Genomic DNA, 23285 nt, shown 5'->3' on the forward strand with positions numbered 1-23285 from the left:
AACTGAAATGGAGAAACCTGGGCCAGCTCATGTTTCATGTGCTGCACTCATAAACCTGACTTCCAGGCAGAAAAAGTCCTTTGTGAAAGTATGAGAGGCTCCTGACCCAGCAGTACCCAGAAGAGCATGAGCTGAGAGTGTTCTGACAAGGCGGTGCTTGAACAACTCTTTGGGAAGTGGCTCTGCAGAAGAAACCATAAAGATGACAGTGCTCTATACCTGTTAGATGACCAGGGTATACTTTCCAGAGCACTTCCACATTGCACATGATTCCTCCATAGCTCAGTCAAGTAGCCGGGACAGATCTTATCTCCACTTTTCACTAACAAAAACGAGGGCCAAGGAGATTACGTGACTTGCCAAAAATCAAAACGTGAGTACATGGCACAGGATCCAGACCCAAGCCAGTGAGATTAATCTACCACCCTGTTGGCTGACATTTCACGTGTATCTGGTTTGTTTGTTGTTTTGTTGCTGTTGTTTTTAAGAGATGGGTTATCTCTCTGCCGCTCAGGCTAAAGTGCAGTGGTGAGTTCCTGGCTCACCGTGGCCTCGAACTCCTGGGCTCAATTGATCCTCCTGCCTCAGCCTCCCAAGTAGCTGAGATTATTGGCAGGAGCTGAGATTATTGGCTGTATGTGGTTTCAAAACAGTTGATGCTGCTGATGGGGAAAGAAACCCTCATGTGGGCTCCGTCTCCCTCACCACTTACCCTGTCAATAAGAGGAATCTAGTCAAGCAAAATTAAGTCCTGTCACCAAATTCCATTTCTAATTTAATCAATTTTTAAATTTCTAAGATTTGGCCATATTGTTGTATTTCACTGTAGTTCACCCATTTTCACTGCTGTTTAATATATTCACCACATGAATATATCTCAGTTTATCCAATTCCAGCTTTGATGGCTCACTTGGGTTGTTTTTCTGTTCTGCTATTATGGACTGTGCTACTATAAACATGTTTGAATATGTCTCCTGACTAAAGCTTGTAATTAGGAGTGGCTGGAATTGCTAGTGACAGAGCATATGAACAATCAACAGTTTGAGACAATGCCAAATTATTTTCCAAAATGGTTATACCAATTTACACTCCCACCAGCAACGTACGTGGTGTGTTTTTTTTTGTTTTTTTTTTTTAGACGGAGTCTTACTCTGTCACCAGGCTGGACTGCAGTGGCATGATCTCGGCTCAGTGAAAGCTCCGCCTCCTGGGTCCAAGCAATTCTCCTGCCTCAGCCTCCCAGGTAGCTGGGACTATAGGTGTGAGCCACCACACCTGGCTAAGTTTTGTATTTTTTTGTAGAGATGGGGTTTTGCCATGTTGCCCAGCTGGTCTTGAACTCCTGACCTCAAGTGACCCACCCAGCTTGGCCTCCCAAAGTGCTAACATTACAGGCATGAGCCACTGTGCCCGGCCACATGTGTTCTTATTAATTTATCTTTTCCCCAACACTTGGTATTTTCAGATTTCTTAATTTTCGCCAGTCTCATGGATTTGATTTACATTTCCCTGATTACTAATGAAGATGAGGATCTTTTCATATATTTATCAGTCATGTGAGCTTTCTCCGAGGTGAAAATGCCTCTTCCTGTCTCTTGCCCATTTTCCTATTGTTTCAGTGCAGGATTTCCCCAAAGTAGGCCCCACGGAACTCTGATTCTGCCAGTTGGATGGAAAAAGTTTCCATGTCCAATGAAGTTAGGAAATGCAGCACACTCTCTCATGGAGGATCACAAGGTGTACGTCCACATTAAAGGCACTGAGAAATTCTGTAGTAAGAAAACTTACTAACTGTGTTTAACGCAGCATTTCCCAAAGAGATCTGTCTAGGGAACCTTTTGTGCCTAACATCTGTTAAATTTTGGGAAGATAATTGGGAAAGGCTATTTTAAATAAAACATACGCTACAACGCAAAGAGCATAGGCTTATGGGCAACCCAGAGGCAGAATTTGAACTCAGGTCTGTGACCCTGGGCAAGTCACTCTGATCTCTTGGGATCTCCATTATATCAGCAGCTGAATAATTTCCATCTCATAGTGTTGTATCTATTAGATGAGATAAAATATGTTAAGAGCTTAGTGCTACCTGGTGTATAAAAGACATTCAATACATGTGAATCCTATTCTCCTCCTCCTTCTATTGCTCTCTACTTTTTGGTGACTCTCCTGTTCAACAAATAAAATGGAAAAGAGAAAATAGAGGAAACAGAATCCTAAGCAGAGCTTGATCAGTAAAGTTGATTTGATACTGGTTTTTATACTTATCTGTGTTTTCTAATGCTCTCAAAATAAATTCTAGGATCATTAAATTTTATTTTATTTTATTTATTTATTTATTTTTGAGACGGAGTCTCACTCTGTCACCCAGGCTGGAGTGCAATGGCGTGATCTCAGCTCACTATAGCCTCTGCCTTTTGGGTTTAAGTGATTCTCCTGCCTCAGCCTTCTAAGTAGCTGAGACTACAGGTGCGAACCACCATGCCTGGCTAAGTTTTTTTCTTTTTTTTTTTTTTTCAGACAGAGTCTCAATCTGTTGCCCAGGCTGGAGTGCAGTAGTGCGATCTCAGCTCACTGCAACCTCTGCCTCTGGGTTCAAGTGATTCTCCTGCCTCAGCCTCCCAAAGTGCTGGGATTACACGTGTGAGCCACCATGCCCGCTAATTTTTGTATTTTTAGTAGAGACAGCGTTTCACCATGTTGGCCAGACTGGCCTTGAACTCCTGACCTCAAGTGATCCTCCCACCTTGGCCTCTCAAAGTGCTGGGATTATAGGCGTGAGCCACCGTGCCTGGCCTAGGATCACTAAATTTTTAAAAATTATTATTATTATTATTTGAGATATGCTCTCACTATGTCACCCAGGCTGGAGTGCAGTGGCAAGATGATGGCTCACTGCAACCTCAATCTCCCAGGCTCAAGTAGTCCTCTCAAGTGGCTAAGACCACAGGCATGTGCCACCACGCCTAGCTAATTTTTGTATTTTTTGTAGAGATGAGGTCTCCCTATGTTGCCCAGGTTGGTCTCAAACTCCTGGGCTCAAGCGATTCTCTTGCCTCAGCCTCCCAAAGTACTGGGATTACAGGCTTGAGCCACCGCACCCTGCTGACTCTAGCTTCTTGAAACGATCTCATCTTCAGAATCATCTTAAGATCTTAAGATACTGGTTACCACATGCCAGATACCTCACAAAGGTGAGAGAGATACACAACGAGGAGGCAAAAATGGAGCAGCAATTTGAGCAAAAAGCCTCAAGCAAGAATTCTGAAATGACAACTCTCCATCGGTTTAGAATTCACAACGCTCATTTGGTCTTGAAGTGTCTCATTTTCTCAACCTTATATACCCCTAACTCCTGTACATATTCTTGCTCTGCAGATTCTTTTTTCTGAAGTATTAATCTATTCCTCGATAAAATCAATGTTACCAGTTAATAGAAAGCTCAGTGGGTTGCTTTCAGACCCAAACTCCCCACCCCAGCCTATGAGTATCCAAATGATTTGGCCCTTGCTTACCCTGTGATCTCATTCCACACCATGCTCGCCTGACTCGAACAATATCCCCACATAAACAAGCGTGCTCCAGTCTCAGGAAACCTGCACTAACTGTCCCTTTGGAACCCTCCTAGCCTCCTCCTTCCCCTGACCCTGCTATTTTTCTCATGGCTACCTCCTCAACATCACTGAGGTCTCAACTTAAATGTCCTCTTTTCAGAGAGACTGCCCAGCCAAAGTAAACTAGGCTCCTGGTCACGGTATCAGACAGCCTTGCTTTCCTTTCTTCACAGAAGTTACCATTGCAGCTTATTTCTCTAAAATCTTCCACTAAAGTCTCTTCCATTAAAATGCAAGCACCAGAAGGGCAGGGACCTTGTCTGTCATGTTCACTGATGTATTCCCCCGATGCCTGGAACACCGCTGGCAAATACTTAAAAAATGAAAATGATTTAAGCAAAGTTTGAACTGAGGCTTTCTGCCCATGATCTTTTCATTCCCACAGGCTAAAGAAGAGAATAGGTCAATGCAGCCAGTTCCTTTGGAAACAGGTTCAGCATGATGACCTATGCTGGAAATGACAGCCTCATATGACACAGTTGTTAGATTCCTGTGTTACTCAGGACACTCTATAGATCAGAATCTGATTCCTGCATGTGAGAAAAGTACTGCATTTTTCAGTAGGTAACAATATGGCCTCAATGAGAGGCAACTACTTTGTACCTGAAGGTCTTCGCACATCTGCTCTCTAAGCAAACTCCTTAAAATTTCTCTCACTTGAAAAAGAGACTATGAAAGACAGCTGAGTCCTGAGATTCAAATATTCATTTTATGTACTTTAAATAACTCCCTCTGGAGAAACCACAGATAGATACTACTTTTTTTTTGGAGACAGAGTCTCGCTCTATCACCCAGGCTGGAGTGCAATGGCGCGATCTCGGCTCACTGCAACCTCCACCTCCCAGGTTCAAGTGATTCTCCTGCCCCAGCCTCCTGGGTAGCTGGGATTACAGGTGCATGCTACCACGCCCGGCTACTTTTTGTATTTTCAGTAGAGATGGGGTTTCATTGTGTTGGCCAGGCTGGTCTCAAACTCCTGACCTCAGGTGATCCGCCCACCTCAGCCTCCCAAAGTGCTGGGATTACAGGCATGAGCCACGGCGCCCGGCAGATAGATACTTCATTACCTATGTCACTCTTCCTTGTCAGGCGTGCATATAAGCTTATAAGACATATTGTCTACTAGGCTATACACTAAGACACATTCTTGCTAAGCCTAGGTAGGGAATGATTCATTAAACTGTCAATGTGCTTAGTTAGTAACTTGACAATATTTATTTCTACTCTCCGGTAGTACAGAAAACTACTAAAACTAACCCAAAAGTATTAGTTTTAGAAAATAAAATTCTTTTTCTTTTTTTTTTGAGACAGGGTCTCACTCTGTCACCCAGGCTGGAGTACAGTGGCATGATCATAGTTCACTACAGCCTCGAACTCCAGGGCTCAAGCGGATCCTCCCACCTCAGCCTCCCAGGTATATGCCACCATGCCAGGCTAATTTTTTTTTTTTTTAATTAGGGACAGAGTCTCACTCTGTCTCCCAAGCTGGAGTGCAATGGCGCTATCCTAGCTCACTGCAGCCTTGAACTCCTGGGCTTAAGGAATTTTTCTGCCTCATCTTCCTGGGTAGCTAGGACTACCAGTGTGCACCACCATGCCTGGCTAGTTTTTTTGTTTTTAGAGATGGGGTCTCACTATGTTGCCCAGGCTGGCTTCAAATTCCTGGCCTCAAGTCATCCTCCTGCCTCAGTCTCCCCAAGTGCTGGGTTTACAGGTGTGAGCCACCACACCTGGCCATTAGAAAATAAAGTTCTGGGGGCTGGGCGTGGTGGCTCACGCCTGTAATCCCAGCACTTTGGGAGGCCGAGGCAGGCGGATCACAAGGTCAGGAGATCGAGACCATCCTGGCCAACACGGTGAAACCTTGTCTCTACTAAAACTACAAAAAATTAACTGGGCATGGCAGCGGGCACCTGCAGTCCGAGCTACTCGGGAGGCTCAGGCAGGAGAATGCTGTGAACCCGGGGAGGCGGAGCTTGCAGTGAGCTGAGATCGCGCCACTGCATTCCAGCCTGGGCGACAGAGCGAGACTGTTTCAAAAAAAAAAAAAAAATTAAAAAAAGAAAAGAAAGTTCTTGGCCAGGCATGGTGGCTCACACCTGTAATCCCAGCACTTTGGGAGGCTGAGGCAGGTGGATCATCTGAGGTCAGAAGTTAGAGTCCAGCCTGACCAACATGGTGAAACCCTGTCTCTACTGAATACAAAAAATTAGCTGGGTGTGGTGGCACATGTCTGTAATCCCAGCTACTTGGGAGGCTGAGGAAGGAGAATCGCTTGAACCCAGGAGGCAGACGTTGCAGTGAGCTGAGATTGCACCATTGCACTCCAGCCTAGGCAACAAAAGTGAAGCTCCGGCCGGGAGCAGTGGCTCACACCTGTAATCCCAGCACTTTGGGAGGCTGAGGCAGGCGGATCACAAGGTCAAGAGATTGAGACCATCCTGGCCAACATGGTGAAACCCCATCTCTATTAAAAGTATAAAAATTAGATGGGCATGGTGGCGAGCACCTGTAGTCCCAGCTACTCGGGAGGCTGAGGCAGGAGAATCACTTGAACCCGGGCGGTGGAGGTTGCAGTGAGCCGAAATCACGCCATTGTACTCCAGCCTGGGCGACAGAGCGAGACGCCGTCTCAAGAAAAAAAAAATTAAAAAAAAAAAAAGTGAAGCTCCATCTCAAAAAAAAAAAATTCTTGACTGGGCACGGTGGCTCATGCCTGTAATACCAGCACTTTGGGAGGCTGAGTCGGGTAGATCACTTGAGGTCAGGAGTTCGAGACCAGCCAACACAGTGAAACCCTGTCTCTACTAAAAATATAAAAATTAGCTGGGTGTGATGGCACATGCCTGTAATCCCAGCTACTCGGGAGGTTGAGGCAGGAGAATTGCTTGAACCCAGGAGGCAGAGGTTGTGGTAAGCCGAGGTCGCACCACTGCACTCCAGCCTGAGCAACAGAGTGAGACTCGGTCTCAAAAAAAAAAAAAAAAAAAAAAAAAACAAAAACGAAAATAAAGTTCTTTATGAAACTGGCAATATGAGCTCACAGGCAATCTGGAATTGCATAAAATGAACTAGTCCAGTGATAGCAACTGCTCTGTCCCCAGCTCACTAGGAATGATTCTAAAATGGAAGCCTTCTACTTTGTGGATATTGTATAGGTCCGAACTCAAAGAGAGACCAAACTTCATTTAGGAAAACAAACAAACAAACAAACAAGGAAACAGGCAATATTTTGAAAGGAAGAAGTCTAGATCATCTGACATTGCCACAAGAAAGGCAGGTTAGTTCATTACGCTGTTTCAGTTTTAGAACAGGTCTAAACTCAGATAAAAAGAATGAAATATTTAGCCCATTCTCTTTAAATGCAGCATAGCATAGTTTAATTAGTGCAATGTAATAATCTCCAATTGCTCATAGAAAGGAACTAATTCTGTCAAAGTGTTTTCTTAGTTTCCCCCACCATGAAATGCATTTTATTCATTTTGAAGCATCTGAAAAATAAATAAGCAGCTGATATCCAGAAATGACCATAAAATAACTGTGTTTAAAGAGTTTAAAACAAAATACAGTAAAGCATACAAAGACAATATTCACAAAATGCTACCAAATAAACACATTCAACTTCCCACAGGTTTCACACAGGATAACTTTTGATATAACATCAGCAGCTGTAAAAATATAAAAATCATATGTAACTGGCATTGTATTCTAGAAAAATAGCTAACTGAGCCTATAGGAAATGTTTTTGGTCTCCAGATTGGAAAGCATTTGGATCTGATAGAGAGGTGCTCCTGATTAGCAGATGACATAAGCACAGCCAAAGCTTTACTCAGAAATTCCCAGTCAACATCATTGTCCTTCACTCAACCTTGGGGCTGCTGCAGAAGCTGCAAATGTCTGCAATCTGAACAGTCAGAAGTCTAGGTAGGAAAGGTTCTTATCCTCTCTCAAGACACTGACTCATATATTCCAAAATAGCTTGGTACATTGTGCACATCTGGTGCTATTTATTTAAGTAAAATAAACTAGAAGAGAAGGAAACAGGGTAAGAATCCTGCAGCTTTCACCAATGAAAAAAGTAAATGTTCTGTTTTATAATTTTAATTTTGCTTTTGTTTTTAAGGTAAGAGATTTGAGGTCCTGTCTTATTATCTAGACAGAGATCTGTATTATCTCTGTGGACTAAAATCTATTATTAATAGACTAAGGACGGAAAATTTAATCCTATTAGTCACTAAACAATAACCGTATTTCTGACTGTTGAAACTGACTTTTTTCGGGGAAGGGGTGGTGGTCAATTGGCAGGGCTGGGGAGGGGAGGAGACCTTAATCCCCAGAAGAGACAAAAACTACCTGAGACTTTTTTCAGTTTTCAAACTACACATCCAAATCTTTCCAGGGTGAAACCTGAATCTCCACAAGTACAAAAATCACACTACAAATAAAGCTCAGTGACAGATAAGCAGAAACATAAAATGATAAGCCAACAAAACACACAAACTTCCACAAGAAGTCATCTCCATGCAACAGCCATAGTACTAGGGCCTAGGAAGTCACTTACTTTTCTCCGAGTGTCACCCGGAGGCTGTTCTGGGGTAGAGAAATTGATTGTTGGCATTTTGTGTTTTAGCAGAAGACACACCCACATTCAGAACAGCAATTATTGTACTTAGGACTACATTTATTAATAGAAACCACTTAAGAGTCATTACAGCAAAAAGTGCCTGCGGGGCTACATGTAAACACACACACACAGATCCACAGTAAAAATGCTGCAGAGAGATAGGGCTTTAAACATGGATCTATGGTTCTTCAAAAGGTGGCAAGGCTACTACTCTATGGGTATTCTTTACTGGATAGAACTCAACTCTTACATTTCTGGTCATACATTTACTTGGCATCAACACACAATGTTATTATGAATAGGTCAGTTCCTTATACTTTGTGAATAAACAATTCATTATATAGTTACAGAGATGGTTAGCCATTTCCCAGTGAGTGTGGGAACTAGAAAACATGTTTTTTCAAAAAAGGGCAAAAAGTTTTAATATAGCAACACGTGTATGAAGGACCATTACCCAATCTGATTCTCTAAAGTCAGATAGATTTGATTCTAAATGTAAATAAAGCAAAGGCATTTTGGCGCTCTGCTAGTCCTAGTGAAAATGAACAAAACAAAGGACAACTGAAATAACTTTCTGTTCTTAAGCCAAATTCTGTATGTGCTTTTGACTTTCTCTATTCTGTAAAAGTGATAAAAATCACCAAACTGAAGATTTTAACTGTAAAATATTGGGGTGATTATACATTTCTAATCATCTTAAATTATACAATTCTAAATACCTTAAACTACAAAATCAGAAAAGTCTAGTTACCAAGGAAAATGCTTTCTTCTTTTTTTAAAATTTTTTAAATTTTTTTATTTTTTGGAGGCACAGTCTTGCTTTATCCCCTAGGTTGGAGTGCAGTGGTGTGATCTTGGCTCACTGCAACCTCCACCTCCCGGGTTCAAGCAATTCTCCTGCCTCAGCCTCCCGAGTAGCTGGGATTACAGGTGCCTGCCACCACGCCTGGCTAATTTTTATATTTTTAGTAGAGATGGGGTTTTGCCATGTTGGCCAGGCTGGTCTCCAACTCCTGACCTCAGGTGATCTGCCTGCCTCGGCCTCCCAAAATGCTGGGATTACAGGCGTGAGCCACCGCGCCCGGCCTACTTTTTTTTTTTTTTTTTGAGATGGAGTCTCCCTCTGTCGCCCAGGCTGGAGTGCAGTGGCACGATCTTGGCAACTCTCCTGCCTCAGCCTCCTGAGTAGCTGGGATTACAGGCATGCACCACCATGCCGACTATCTTTTTTTGTCTTTTTAGTAGAGATGGGGTTTTCACCATATTGGCCAGGCTGGTCTTGAACTCCTGACCTTGTGATCTGCCCACCTCGGCCTCCCAAAGTGCTGGGATTACAGGCATGAGCCACTGTGCCCGGCCTCATTGTTTACTTTTAAACCATTTTATTCCCATTAATGATGGGAAGAAAATGAGAATAGGAACAGAATGTGGTATTTTTGTTCCACTAGCCTTTCCTTTACTGTGCATCTAACTAATTCTTTCCAACTAAAATATAAAGAACTCATCATTTTTCTAAACTCCCATTTGTCTAAAACACAATACTTTGACAAAGTTCACAAATATTACTAGTCCAGAAATTCTTTGAGATGTGTTGGGGAAAATAATAGGTACCACCTAGTAACTAACAAGTTTGAGTTTTCAATTACTTAAACCTATCCCTGACCTCATGATCCGCCCGCCTGGTCCTCCCAAAGTGAAACCCTGTCTCTACTAAAAATACAAAAAAATTTAGCCAGGCATGGTGGTGTGCTCCTGTAATCCCAGCTACTCAGGAGGGCTGAGGCAGGAGAATCTCTTGAACCCGGGAGGCGGAGGTTGCAGTGAGCCGAGATCATGCCACTGCACTCCAGCTTGAGCGACAGAGTGAGACTCTGTCTCAAAACAAAACAACAAAACAAAACAAAACCAAAAAACCCTATCTGGGGGTATTTTGGATCAGCTAACCAATGTACTCAATCTGATAATCTGTTTTTTAAATTTACTTCTTATTTTATTTTATTCATTTTTTGAGACGGAGTCTCAAAAACTCAGCCTTGCTCTGTCGCCCAGGCTGGAGTGCAGTGGCGTGATGTTGGCTCACTGCAACCTCCACCTCGCGACTTCAAGCCATTCTCCTGCTTCAGTCTCCCTAGTAGCTGGGACCACAGGTGTGCGCCACCATGCCCGGCTAATTTTTGTATTTTCAGTAGAGATGTGGTTTCACCACGTTGGCCAGCCTGGTCTTGAACTCTTGACCTCAGGTGATCCGCCTGCCTCGGCCTCCCAAAGTGCTGGGATTACAGGCGTGAGCCACCGTGCCCGGTCAATAATCTTATTTTTTTATTTTTATTTTTTTTTTGAGATGGAGTCTTGCTCTGTCACCCAGGCTGGAATGCAGTGGCGCCATCTCGGCTCACTGCAACCTCCGCCTCCTGGGTTCAAGCGATTCTTCTGCCTCAGCCTCCCGAGTAGCTGGGACTGCAGTGTGCGCCACCACGCCCGGCTAATTTTTGTATTTTTAGTAGAGATGGGGTTTCACCACACTGTTCTGGCTGGTCCCGAATTCCTGACTTCAAGTGATCCGTCTGCCTCGGCCTCCCAAAGTGTTGGGATTACAGGCGTGAGCCACCATGCCCAGCCTGATAATCTGTTTGTTTTTCTTTTTTTTTTTTTCTTTGAGACGGAGTCTAGCTCTGTTGCCCGGCTGGAGTGCAGAGGCACGATCTCAGCTCACTGTAAGCTCCGCCTCCTGGGGTTCACGTCATTCTCCTGCCTCAGCCCCTCGAGTAGCTGGGATTACAGGCACCCACCACCACGCCCGGCTAATTTTTTTGTATTTTTAGTAGATACGGGGTTTCACCATGTTAGCCAGGATGGTCTCGATCTCCTGATCTCGTGATCCACCCGCCTCGGCCTCCCAATGTGCTGGGATTACAGGCGTGAGCCACCACACCCGGCCGGTAATCTGTTTCTTAAACTATAGGATCCTAAAAGAGTATCTTAGTATTCAGACACAAAGAATGGGGCTCTACTATTATTTTTATTGAAAATAATTTTTGTTGCCCTAAATTAAGATGACAGTTCCCAAAAAGGCTCACTTTGAAAATGGCCAAAGGGTAATGCCTAGGCCTGTCAAGGTTTACTTCTGAAATCAACAGTCAGGTTTTACAATAGGAAGTTCATATTTTTGTTCTGAAAAATTTTTCCTTAGTTCTCTTAAGTCTCATAATTTCAACCATGAAAAAATGAATCAACTAGATTCATCAATAAAACCAGAACTTTCATATCATTGTTTCCTTTGTCTTGACAATTATTTTTTAAATCAAGGCTAGAGACTTTTAAATAGTTTTCTTCCTTTAAAAATATGTATTTCACCTGGACAAAAGAAAACATATATGCTTTTAAGTAAATACTGGCTTTCTAACAATCAAGACAGGCCAAGGAAAATTGCCAGGTTAGTCTTCAAATCTTTGGGAAACCATAAATTCAAAAAGGAACCAAAAAAATCCAACAACTGTAGGTTACACTTGCCCTTAGAATTTCCAATTGCTATAGATTGATTTAGTCAACAAAAAAGTAGTGATTTTTATATCCTGAAGTGATGGCTAAATGCCATACTGTACTTACCTCCAAACAGTTCCAAATCTCTTAAGCCCTCAACAATGAACTTTTCCGAGACCCACCGCTAAAGAGGAAAACCCCAAAGAGAATTAGTATTTCTTCCAAGCCGCAACAAATTAGCTATCAGCCTTTAGACAGACAAACAAAATCACAACTATGAAAACAGAATCATGCAGTACAGTTAGGAATCATTTCTATGGAAAAGTTTTTAACAGAATCTTGAAATGAACTAAAAACAAGATTCCTTTCTCAACTCCTCTTTGCCTATTTGATGAATAATTCTTAAATTTGACAGATGAGAAATAGACAGTACTGGCTGTAATAATGAAGACTGTTTTTGCCTTCCCTATATTGGTTCCATCTTACTCATTCTACATTACAGATGACTTACTTGGATCACTGATGTCAATTTGAAAACTATTACTGGAATTCATAACACAGAAAACAGAGATGAAACAGTAGTTATTCACAAGACCCTGTTAGTTTGTAAAACGGCACACAACAAGTTGCATATTCTTTATCCACTAGGGGTTCTAAGGACATGGCTGCTTACATTTTCTGCCAAGTTCACAAGGGCCAAAATAGTAAGACCAAACTAGCAGGATCAATCTATGGCTCACTTTACTGGCCTATTTCAAACGAGTATTAGATTTCTGTCATTCTGATCAGTGGTTTTGTTTCACCTGAATTAGGCTACGTTGAAACAGACAAGGAGCTCATATTTAAAAGCAATGGAATCAAGATTGTATTTCCCTTAAGGACTGGTGTTACACTTTGGCTTGGGGGCATTCTTTCCACTGGGCAGAGTTCAGGCTATGGAGAGATTCCTTTTTTCCTTTTAATTAACAGTGAAGTTTACTCTTTCTAATATAAATTGTTCTTATATGCATAAACATTAGAAAAAATATTAAGTAACATTCAGAAATAAGTTGCATGATACAGACTGTGAATTGGAACTATAGCATCATTCTCTGCCCTTACCTATAACTATTTTTTCCAAATCAAAAAAGAAGTAACATCCTAAATTTAAAACTTCATATAAATTATATGCACTGCATCAAAAAACATAAATTATGCTTTAATGTGTAAAGAAAGTGGTGTACTCATAATATCTCATAGCACTTATACACTGTTACAAAATTCTAAAATAATTACAACTGCATTTAGAAATTAGGTACTTGATAATAAAGAAAATAAGAAACTCATGAAATAATGGGAATTTGTAAAGAAGCTAAATCTAGTATTGTTTTTGAGGTCATTTTATCTGATGAAGTTTTGAAGTATAATAAAATCTTTCATGTTCAAAAAGTCTTCAATTAAAACTAATGATATTACTTAGAAAAAAGTGTCCTAGTAATTACAACTTGATTTTGAAAACTCACAGGGGGTCATAAGCAGTTAAACATCTACACTGAAAAGTATCATCGACTCATTTAATGTTGTATGACTGATATTCATGAAATAAGCCACTTTCTTCTTATTTCTTCTCTATCAGACAAGCTGGTGGTAAATTTTGTGTCTCTGGTCAGCCTCTGTCGGCAAACTCTTCTCAGGAGTGGAGGGGGCACTACCTGCCTTACTTCCTACATCCCTCACTTCCGTATCATTCCGACCCTCACATAGAAAACCACCTACAACATCTGCCAAAATACACTGCTTTTCAGAAAACAAAAATAGTAAAGCCAGAAGAATAGAAAAACACTCACCCTGATTCGCTCTGGTTTACTTACAAGAAACGACATGAGTTCCTACTGTGTAGACCTACTTCAGTTTCAAAAACTTAAACCTAAAAGGAAAATAGAAACATGTTGAGTTAGCAAAAATCTCCTTATAGAGAAATACCTTCTGATTAACAAAAACTTATTACAGGTCTACCATTCAAAGCAATGGACTTCACCTATAAATTGCTAGATTTGTTTAGAGAAATTTTAAGTGATGATAAATCTGAATATACTTTGGCCAAGTATATTATAAAATTCTGTAATTTCTGGCCAGGTGTGGTGGTTCACGTCTGTAATCCCAGCACTTTGGGAGGCTGAGGCGGGCAGATCACCTGAGGTCAGGAGTTTGAGACCAGCCTGGCCAACATGGTGAAACCCCATCTCTATTAAAAAAAAAAAAAGCCAGGCAAGGTGGCAGGTGGCTGTAATCCCAGCTACTTAAGAATCGTTTGAACCCAGGAGATGGAGATTGCAGTGAGCCAAGATCACGCCATTGCATTCCAGCCTGGGTGACAGAGTGAGACTGTCTCAAAAAAAAAAAAAAAAAAAAAAAAAAAAAAAATTAATTTCTGTAGAAAGAGAAATTTGTCATTATATGGTTTTAAATTAATTCCTAAATTTCTCTTGACTTAATCCCCCATTAACCTTTTCCCAGAAGCAATTACCTTCAGTTATTTTCCATGGTTATCCTGCTTTTTATTTATTTACTTTTTGTAGAGACAGGGTCTCTCTATGTGGCCCAGACTGGTCTGGAACTCCTGGACTCAAGCGATCCTCCCATCTTGGCCTCCCAAAGTACGGGGGTTACCACGTGAGCCACCATGCACAGTGTTATCCTGCTTTTTAATAATTATTCTTAAACAATGTTTATATGGGTATGACTTAATTTTAGACTTTTTAAATTTTCTTTACTGCTCCTTGCAGAGCAGGGCTAACTCATAGGCAATGTACCCAGAGTCAGACAGTTTTAACTTCCTACTATGGTAGATGAAGACGAAGCTTCTTACATCATCATCTTCCACTGTATCTCCTGCTCTCATTCTACCAACATAGCTCTGGCATAATTTGGTTAAATCAATAGTCCACATTTATATTATTATGACTATGCAAATATGGTTCAGAGCTGAGGCAAATAGAAATAACTGTGTCTCGGCCAGGCCTAGTGGCTCAAGCCTGTAATCCCAGCACTTTGGGAGGCCAAGGTGGGTGGATCACTTGAAGTCAGGAGTTCGAGACTAGCTGACCAACATGGTAAAACCCTGTCTCTACTAAAAATACACAAAAAAATTAGCCAGGCATGGTGGCGGGCGCCTGTAGTCCCAGCTACTCGGGAGGCTGAGAAAGAAGAATTGCTTGAACCCAGGAGGCAGAGGTTGCAGTGAGCCAAGGTCGCGCCACTGCACTTCAGCCTGGGTGACAGAGCTAGACTCCATCTCAAAACAAAAAACAAAAGCAAACAAACAACAAAAAAACAACAAAAAAACAACCATGTCTCTTTTCCTTTTTTTTTTTTTGAGATGGAGTTTCGCTCTTGTTGCCCAGGCTGGAGTGCAGTTGCACGATCTTGACTCACTGTAACCTCCACCTCCCAGGTTCAAGTGATTCTCCTGCCCCAGCCTCCCAAGTAGCTGGGATAACAGGTGCCTGCCACCATGCCTGGCTAATTTTTGTATTTAGTAGAGATGGCGCTTCACCATGTTGGCCAGGCTAGTCTCGAACTCCTGACTTCAGGTGATCCACCCGCCTCGGCCTCCCAAAGTGCTGGGATTATAGGCATGAGCCACTGTGCCCAGACAATGTCTCTCTTTCCTTATACACCTATTTTTTCCTAGAGTTAATAACTGCCTCATTTGTTCACTTGCTTGGTTTCCCATATAGCTATTATTAACTTTTTACAAATACGCCAACATCTCTGCTATTTGCCTTATCCATATATTTTTCCATACCCTCAATCCCATCAATTTCAATTTTCTCCTGGAAGTTGCCTTCATAGGGCCCTCCAGTCTCCTGCTACAATCTGGACTAACTGCTTTTTAGGCCAGTTGCACTTAGTTGACTTTTTTTTTTTTTTTTTTTTTTTTTTTTTGAGGCAGGGTCTGTCTCTGTCATCCAGTCTGGAGTGCAGTGATGCGATCTCTGCTTACTGCAACCTCTGCCTCCAGGGCTCCAACCATCCTCCCACCTCAGCCTCCTGAGTAGCTGGAACTACAGGTACATGCTACCATGCCTAATTTTTGTATTTTTTGTAGAGACGGGGCTTTGCCATGTTGCCCAGGCTGGAGTGCGGTGGTGCGATCCTGGCTCACTGCAACCTCTGCCTCCCAGGTTCAAGTGATTCTCTTGCTTCAGCCTCCCGAGTTACTGGGACTACACGTGCGCACATCACTACACCCGGCTAATTTTTTGTATTTTTAGTAGCGACAGGGTTTCACTATGTTGGCCAGGCTGGTCTCGAACCCTTGATCTCAGGTGACCCACCCACCTCAGCCTCCCAAAGTGTTGGGATTACAGGTGCGAGCCATTGAGCCTGGTCTCAAACTCTTGAGCTCAAGCAATCTGTCTGCCTCAGCCTCCCGAAGTGCTAGGATTACAGGTGTGAGCCACCGCACCTGGCCCTACCCTGATATTCTTTTTTTTTGAGACAGAGTCTCGCTCTGTTGCCAGGCTGGAGTGCAGCAGTGATCTTGGCTCACTGCAACCTCCGACTCCCGGGTTCCAGCGATTCTCCTGCCTCAGCCTCCCGAGTAGCTGGGACTACAGGCGCGTGCCACCATGCCCTGCTAAGTTTTGTATTTTTAATAGAGACGGGGTTCCACCATGTTGGCCAGGATGGTCTTGATCTCCTGACCTCGTGATCTGCTCGCCTCGGCCTTCCAAAGTGCTGAGATTACAGGCGTGACTCACTGCACCCGGCCCTGATATTCTTTCCTTTTTTTTTTTTTTTGAGACGGAGACTTGCTGTGTCACCAGGCTGGAGTGCAGTGTCCTGATCTCAGCTCACTGAAACCTCTGCCTCCTGGGTTCAAGCGATTTCCCTACCTCAGCCTCCCCAGTAGCTGGGATTACAGACGTGCACCACCACACCCAGCTAATTTTTTGTATTTTTTTAGTAGAGGCGGGGTTTCACCATGTTGGCCAAGATGATCTCGATCTCCTGACCTCGTGATCCGCCCACCTCGGCCTCCCAAAGTGCTGGGATTACAGGCATGAGCCACCGCGCCTGGCTGGCCCTGATATTCTTATAGAACCTCCTTCTCCAACCCCAGCTGAGAATCACTCATTTATCTTGTCATATAATTTTAAAAATATAGATTTGGAAAAACATGATTAGAATGCATATTTAATAGTATTAAACAGAAAGCATCATGCAAAAGAAATTTAAGAGGAAAAAAGGTCCATATCCTCATGTAGTCTACAAAAGAAAGAGAAAATTAGTGTAGATAAAGAGGCAGGTAGATGTTTTTATCTGCAAAAAAAGTTTCTATGGTCTGGAAAAATTTTGGAATTTAAAAATAAAATCAAATTTTCTTTCTTTCTTTTGTTTTTTATGAGACAGGGTTTCATTCTATTGCCCAGGTTAGAGTGCAACGGCACAATCTCGGTTCATGGCAACCTCTGCTTCCGAGGTTCAAGCGATTCTCCTGCCTCCGCCTCCCAAGTAGCTGGGATTACAGGCATGCACCACCATCCCTGGCTAATTTTTGTATTTTTGTTAGAGTCAGGGATTCACCATGTTAGCCAGGTTGGTCTCGAACTCCTGACCTCAAGTTATCCACCCGCCTCGGCCTCCTAAAGTTCTGGGATTACAGGTGTGAGCCACCCCACCGGCCTAAAACGGAATGTATTTTAAATTAAGTTGTGTATTTATAAACACCTATATATGCTCAGACATCCACCTTTAAAAATTCTAATTCTGCAGGTCTGGGGAGGGCCTTGGACATCTACATAGTTTTAAAAGTTCTAGCTGCTACCACTACCATCATTCTCCCCCACCTCACCACAAAAATAACAACAAAAGCCCTGCATTGTCAAGATTGAGAACCACTGAGAAAGGAGATGGAGTTAAGTTCCAGGCTCTTTTCTGCTTTTCTAATCAGGTCTTGGAATAGTTCCTCAAATGTACAGCTGATTAAAAATCTCCAGTTAAATGGATAGTAAGAATCTTAAGAATATGAATATACCGGCTGGGCATGGTGGCTCACACCTGTAATCCCAGCACTTTAGGAGGCTGAGGTGGGTGGATCACTTGAGGTCAGGAGTTCAACACCAGCTTGGCCAACATGGTAAAACCCTGTCTCTACTAAAAATACAAAAATTAGCCGGGTGTGGTGGCAGGTGCCTGTAACCCCAGCTGCTTGGGAGGCTGAGGGAGGAGAATCGCTTGAACCCGGGAGGTGGAGGTTGCAGTGAGCTGAGATCGCACCACTGCACTCCAGCCTAGGGAACAAGAGTGAGACTTCGTCTCAAAAAAAAAAAAAAAAAAGAATATGAATATACCTTGCTGTTTTTCCACTTGTAGGAATTTGCCCTAGGGAAAATTTATGTAGAAGTTTAGTTACAGTGATATCTTCTACAGTGTCACTGTCTATTATAGCAACCACTAGTCAAATGTGGTTAAACTTACATCTGAATTTGTAAGAAATAAATAAAATTAAAATTTCAGTTACTGTGGCTGGGTGTGGGAGCTCACACCTGTAATCCCAGCACTTCGAGAGGCCAAGTGGGGAGGATTACTTGAGCCCAGGAGTTCAAGACTAGCCTGGGCAACATAGTGAGACCCCGTCTCTACCTCCACCCCGCCACTGGCCAAAAAAAAAATTAGCCAGGTGTGGTGCCTATATCTTAGCTACTTGGGAGGCTGAGGTGAGAGGATCACTTGACCTCTCACTACAGGCATGCACCACGATACCCAGCTAAGTTTTGTATTTTTTGTAAAGATGAGGTTTCACCATGTTACCCAGGTTGGTCTTGAACTCCTGGGCTCAAGTGATCCGCCCGCCTCAACCTCCTAAAGTGTCGGAATTACAGGCGTGAGCCACCGCGCCTGTCCAATTTTTTATTTTTAGTACAGACAGGTCTTGCTATATTGCCCATGCTGGTCTTGAACTCCTGAGCTCAAGAGATCCTCTGTGAAATTCTTAATTAATTAGCTCAAATCTATGTAAGAGTTATGTCAAATAATCCCACTGGACAAAGACACCTAATTTAGTCCCTCAGAAATACATCTGGAAACAGTTCATCTTGACGGAAACACTGGAAGCGGCACTCCTCCATGTTAGGTATATTGGTGCTACTGGTGCTTTATTATTAATAGTTTGTTCTTGTGACCTTTAATGGACATAGCCATGGCAGGAGATTCACAGTCCCTATCTTAAAATTCCAAGTACATTTTATTGTCATGCTATGTGAAGTCCAATCATGTCTGTGTTTGTGTGCATGTGCATAGTGGCATATTTTTTTTTGGAGACATAATCTCACTCTGTAACCCAGGCTGGTGTGCAGTGATCTCGGCTCACTGCAACCTCTGCTTCCTGGGTTCAAGCAATTCTCCTGTCTCAGCCTCTGGAGTAGCTGGGACTACAGGCACGTGCCACCACGGCCAGCTAATTTTTTGTATTTTTATTTATTTATTTATTTATTTATTTGAGACGGACGCTGGAGTGCAGTGGCATGATCTCAGCTCACTGCAAGCTCCGCCTCCCGGGTTCACGCCATTCTCCTGCCTCAGCCTCCCGAGTAGCTGGGACTACAGGCACCCGCCACCACACCCAGTTAATTTTTTTTTGTATTTTTAGTAGAGACGGGGTTTCACCATGTTAGCCAGGATGGTCTCGATCTCCTGACCTTGTGATCCGCCCGCCTCGGCCTCCCAAAGTGCTGGGATTACAGGCGTGAGCCACCGTGCCTGGCCTAATTTTTTGTATTTTTAGTAGAGACGGGGTTTTGCCATGTTGCCCAGGCTAGTCTCAAACTCCTGAGCTAAGGCAGTCCACCCGCCTCAGCCTCCCAAAGTGCTAGGATTACAGTTGTGAGCCACCGCACCTGGCCAATAGTGGCATATTAAAAACCATTCTTTTTTTGGAGACAGGGTCTTGCTCTGTCACCTAGGCTGGAAAGCAGTGGTGCAACCACGGCTCACTGCAACCTCAACCTCCTGGGCTCAAGCAATCCTCCTACCTCAGCCTTCTGAATAGCTGGGACCGCAGGTGTGAGAAGCTGCCTGGCTAGTTAAAAAAAAAAAAAATTGTTTGTGTAGGCCGCGCGTGGTGGTTGACATCTGTAGTCCCAGCACTCTGGGAGGCTGAGGCAGATGGATTGCTTGAGCTCAGGAGTTCAAGACCAGTGTGGGCAACACGGCGAAAGCCCATCTCTACAAAAATATAAAAATTAGCCAGGCATGGTGGCATGTGCCTGTAGTCCCAACTACTTGGGAGGGTGAGGTGGGAGGATAGCTTGAACCTGGGAGGCAGACGTTGAAGTGAGCCACGATCGCACCACTGCACTCCAGCCTAGGTAACAGACTATGTTGTCCAGGCTGGTCTTGAACTCCTGGGCTCAAGTGATTCTCCTACCTTGGCCTCCCAAAGTGGTGAGATTAACAGTATGAGCCACCACGCCCAGCCTAAAAACCATTTTCTTTTTGGGGAACGACAGAGTCTCGCACTGTTGCCCAGGCTGGAATGCAATGGCGTGGTCTCAGCTCACTGCATCCTCCACCTCCCAGGTTCACGCGATTCTCCTGCCTCGGCCTCCCAAGTAGCTGGGATTACAGGCACCTGCCACCATGCCCAGCTAGTTTTTTGTATTTTTAGTAGAGACAGGGTTTTACCATGTTGGCCAAGCTAATCTTAAACTCCTGACCTCAGGCGATCCACCCACCTTGGCCTTCCAACTAAAAACCATTTCCTAAGATTTTGGGCCTGCCAATGGGCACAAGCTAGACACACTTTTGCAAAGAGGTAGGATGCCCTTCTATTCAGGTATGAATCTTTATCAGGCTCCTCAATTTTCACTACTAAATGTTTAAGACATATGGGTCATATATAACTGACAATGAAACAGCAGTACTCCTGGTATTTGTCAGAGTACAGTCTTTTTTTTTTTAATTTCCTTTTTAAAATTGTATTCAGTTCTCTTGCTTTTTCTTCTTCCTTTTATCTTGCTTTTCTATTCTCGTTTATCTTATTTTTCATCTCAAGTGGAACTGGCTCAAAGCATACAATCTTCAACCCACTCCCATTCCTGTATCTCTCAAAAGACCACTTTAAAGAAAGTATTTACAGACTGGGATTCTGCAGAAGAAGGGTTAATATAGCAAGCCTAACTTCTTATCTTTTGAAAAGTCTGCTTACGTGGTTAGCCACTGGCTGGCATTGGGGAACTTGGATTTTGAGAGATTTCCCATTTTCCTAAAAATGACAAGAGTGGCTTATTATGCCTAAACTATTTGTACAAACAGTATGGTTTATGCTGAACACCTGCTTTCCTTCTGGGAGTCCAGTTTTGATACATGCCAGGCAGAGGCTGCCTACATGACCATCCTGGGTATGGAGTTTCTAATGAGCTTTCCTGGTTGATAACATTTCACACATGCTACCACAACTTCTTGCTTTGAGTCCTGTGTCACTCTACTGGAGGAGGATCCTTGGAAGTTTGCTCCTGGTTTCCCCCAGACTTCACCCCATGTGCTGTTTCCCTTTGCTGGTTTTTCTTTGTATTCTTCTGTTGAAATAAATCCTAGCCATGAATGTGACTATATGCCGAGTCCTGTGAGTCCTCCTAGTGAATTACTGAACCTGAGGGTGTTCTTGGGAACCTCCAATACAGGGATACCTGAAGGAAATTATTTTAAATGTTCTAAATCTATTCCTGGATTAAGGCTGGCCAATGGATGGCTACAGGCCTAGGTCTTACTCTATTTGCCTCCAATAAAATTATTTTTACTGAACTGTACTTGAATAGCCTTTATTTTATATCAAAAGCTCTAAGAAACTTGTCACTGTTTTCAATAAGAATGTTCTAAAAATGCTTTTATTACTGTGTTCACTAAATGAGAAGAGGCAGAAGAAATGTCATTCTGGATTAAGAATCAGGGATAGGCTGGGCAAGGTGGCTCATACCTGTAATCCCAGCACTTAGCAAGGCTGAGGCAGGCGGATCACTAGAGGTCAGGAGTTAGAGGCCAGCCTGGCCAACATGGTGAAAACCCCATCTCTATAAAAAATATAAAAATTAGCCGGGCATGGTGGCACTGGCCTGTAATCGCAGCTACTTGGGAGGCTGAGAATCGCTTGAACCTGGGAGGCAGAGGTTGCAGTGAGCCAAGATTGTGCCACAGCACTCCAGCCTGGGTGACAGAGTGAGACCCTGTCTCAAAAAAAGAAAAAAGAATCAGGGATACTTTTGCTTTTTCTGAACTTTTGCCAAACTAACTTCAATCTTTCCCTAACAGCATTTACCAAATGTGTATTTCAGTCCTATGTAAGAAAATGATAAAGACACACAAAGAACTTGGAAACGTTTCAAAGATAGTAAAGATTAATTTAGAAAAACAGAAGCTATTAGGAAAGGTTAACATCTAGTAAAGAGCAAATTTGGCTGGGCACAGTGGCTCACACCTGTAATCCCAACATTTTGGGAGGCCAAGGCAGGTGGATCACCTGAGGTCAGGAGTTCAAGACCAGCCTGACCAACAGGGAGAAACCCCATCTCTAATAAAAAATATAAAAATTAGGCGTGGTGGCAGGCGCCTGTAATCTCAGCTATTTGTGAAGCTGAGACAGGAGAATCGTTTGAACCCAGGAGGCAGAGGTTGCAGTGGGCCGAGATCGCGCCATTGCACACTCCAGCTTGGGTGACAGAGCGAGACTCTGTCTCAAAAAAAAGAGCGAGCTAATTTCACCCACAATGTTACTATACAAATGGTAAGAATAATCAATAAGGTTTAAACATGGCTAAAGGCTCATTAAGAGTAACCTGAAGTCAGAGATTTATACTTAAGGGTGACAATATGGCATAGTGAAAAAAGCACATACTCTGAAATAAGACAAGCATGGTATGAATTGCGTTCTTGCATCTGTGTTAACTTGATCAACATACTTTGGCTTGCTGAATCTCAATGTTAATAACTCTAAAATGAGGTTAATGACATCTGTCTGACACCTGAGACAAATATCGTTCTCCCTCTGATAGTGATGCTTATAATAATGGCTTATGTTTCTAGGAGAGACTTTAAAATTAACTTTTTCAGAGAATTAGAAAGATTAGATATTCAGGTTTCTGATTTAAGATTTTAGAATCTCACCTCTCTCCCAAGGTCCCAATTAAGGCAAAGGAATACAAATAATAACCATATATCTGAGGACAGAATGAGAGGAGCTATTAGATGAAATTTCAACAAATTTCTAGGAGTTGAAAAGTGGACATAAGGTTGCTGTCTCAGGAAATGGAGAGAAAGCTGCAGGCTAGAATGTGAATGGAGAGTATAGTAGAGGAGACAGCAGATATGCCCAGCAGACAATCCTAAGGGGCTCTGAAACAAAACTGTAGCAATAAGGAATGAGGGAAGGAGAAGTGGGGCTGAAAACAAGCCCCTGGCGTAACTGCCCACTCATGTCCATGAGTCTTAAATCCACAGAGCTCCCAGTCAGCAGCTTTTCTATTCCTTTTATTTTTTTTGAGACGGAGTCTGGCTCTGTTGCCCAGGCCAGGCTGGAGTGCAATGGCGTG

General features: G+C 42.9%; 1 protein-coding gene across 11 annotated transcripts in view; it reads right to left on the minus strand.

Annotated features, from left to right (window-relative positions):
- STRADA (STE20 related adaptor alpha) overlaps positions 1-23285 on the minus strand; it is a 41789-nt gene that overhangs the window by 12142 nt on the left and 6362 nt on the right. For 3 of the 11 annotated variants that reach the window (XM_054458965.2, XM_054458963.2, XM_054458970.2), the window contains exons 2-4: positions 13542-13621; positions 11842-11899; positions 8173-8201 (exon numbers count right to left, since the gene is read on the minus strand). In XM_054458965.2, the coding sequence (XP_054314940.1) occupies positions 8173-8201; positions 11842-11899; positions 13542-13577 (123 nt within the window). In that variant the 5' untranslated portion in view covers positions 13578-13621. The remainder of the gene's footprint in view (positions 1-8172; positions 8202-11841; positions 11900-13541; positions 13622-23285) is intronic. The other 8 variants (XM_054458973.2, XM_054458968.2, XM_054458975.2 and 5 more) reach the window with 3 other exon arrangements.

This window comes from Pongo pygmaeus, chromosome 19, assembly GCF_028885625.2.
Source record: "Pongo pygmaeus isolate AG05252 chromosome 19, NHGRI_mPonPyg2-v2.0_pri, whole genome shotgun sequence".
Lineage (NCBI taxonomy): Eukaryota > Metazoa > Chordata > Mammalia > Primates > Hominidae > Pongo > Pongo pygmaeus.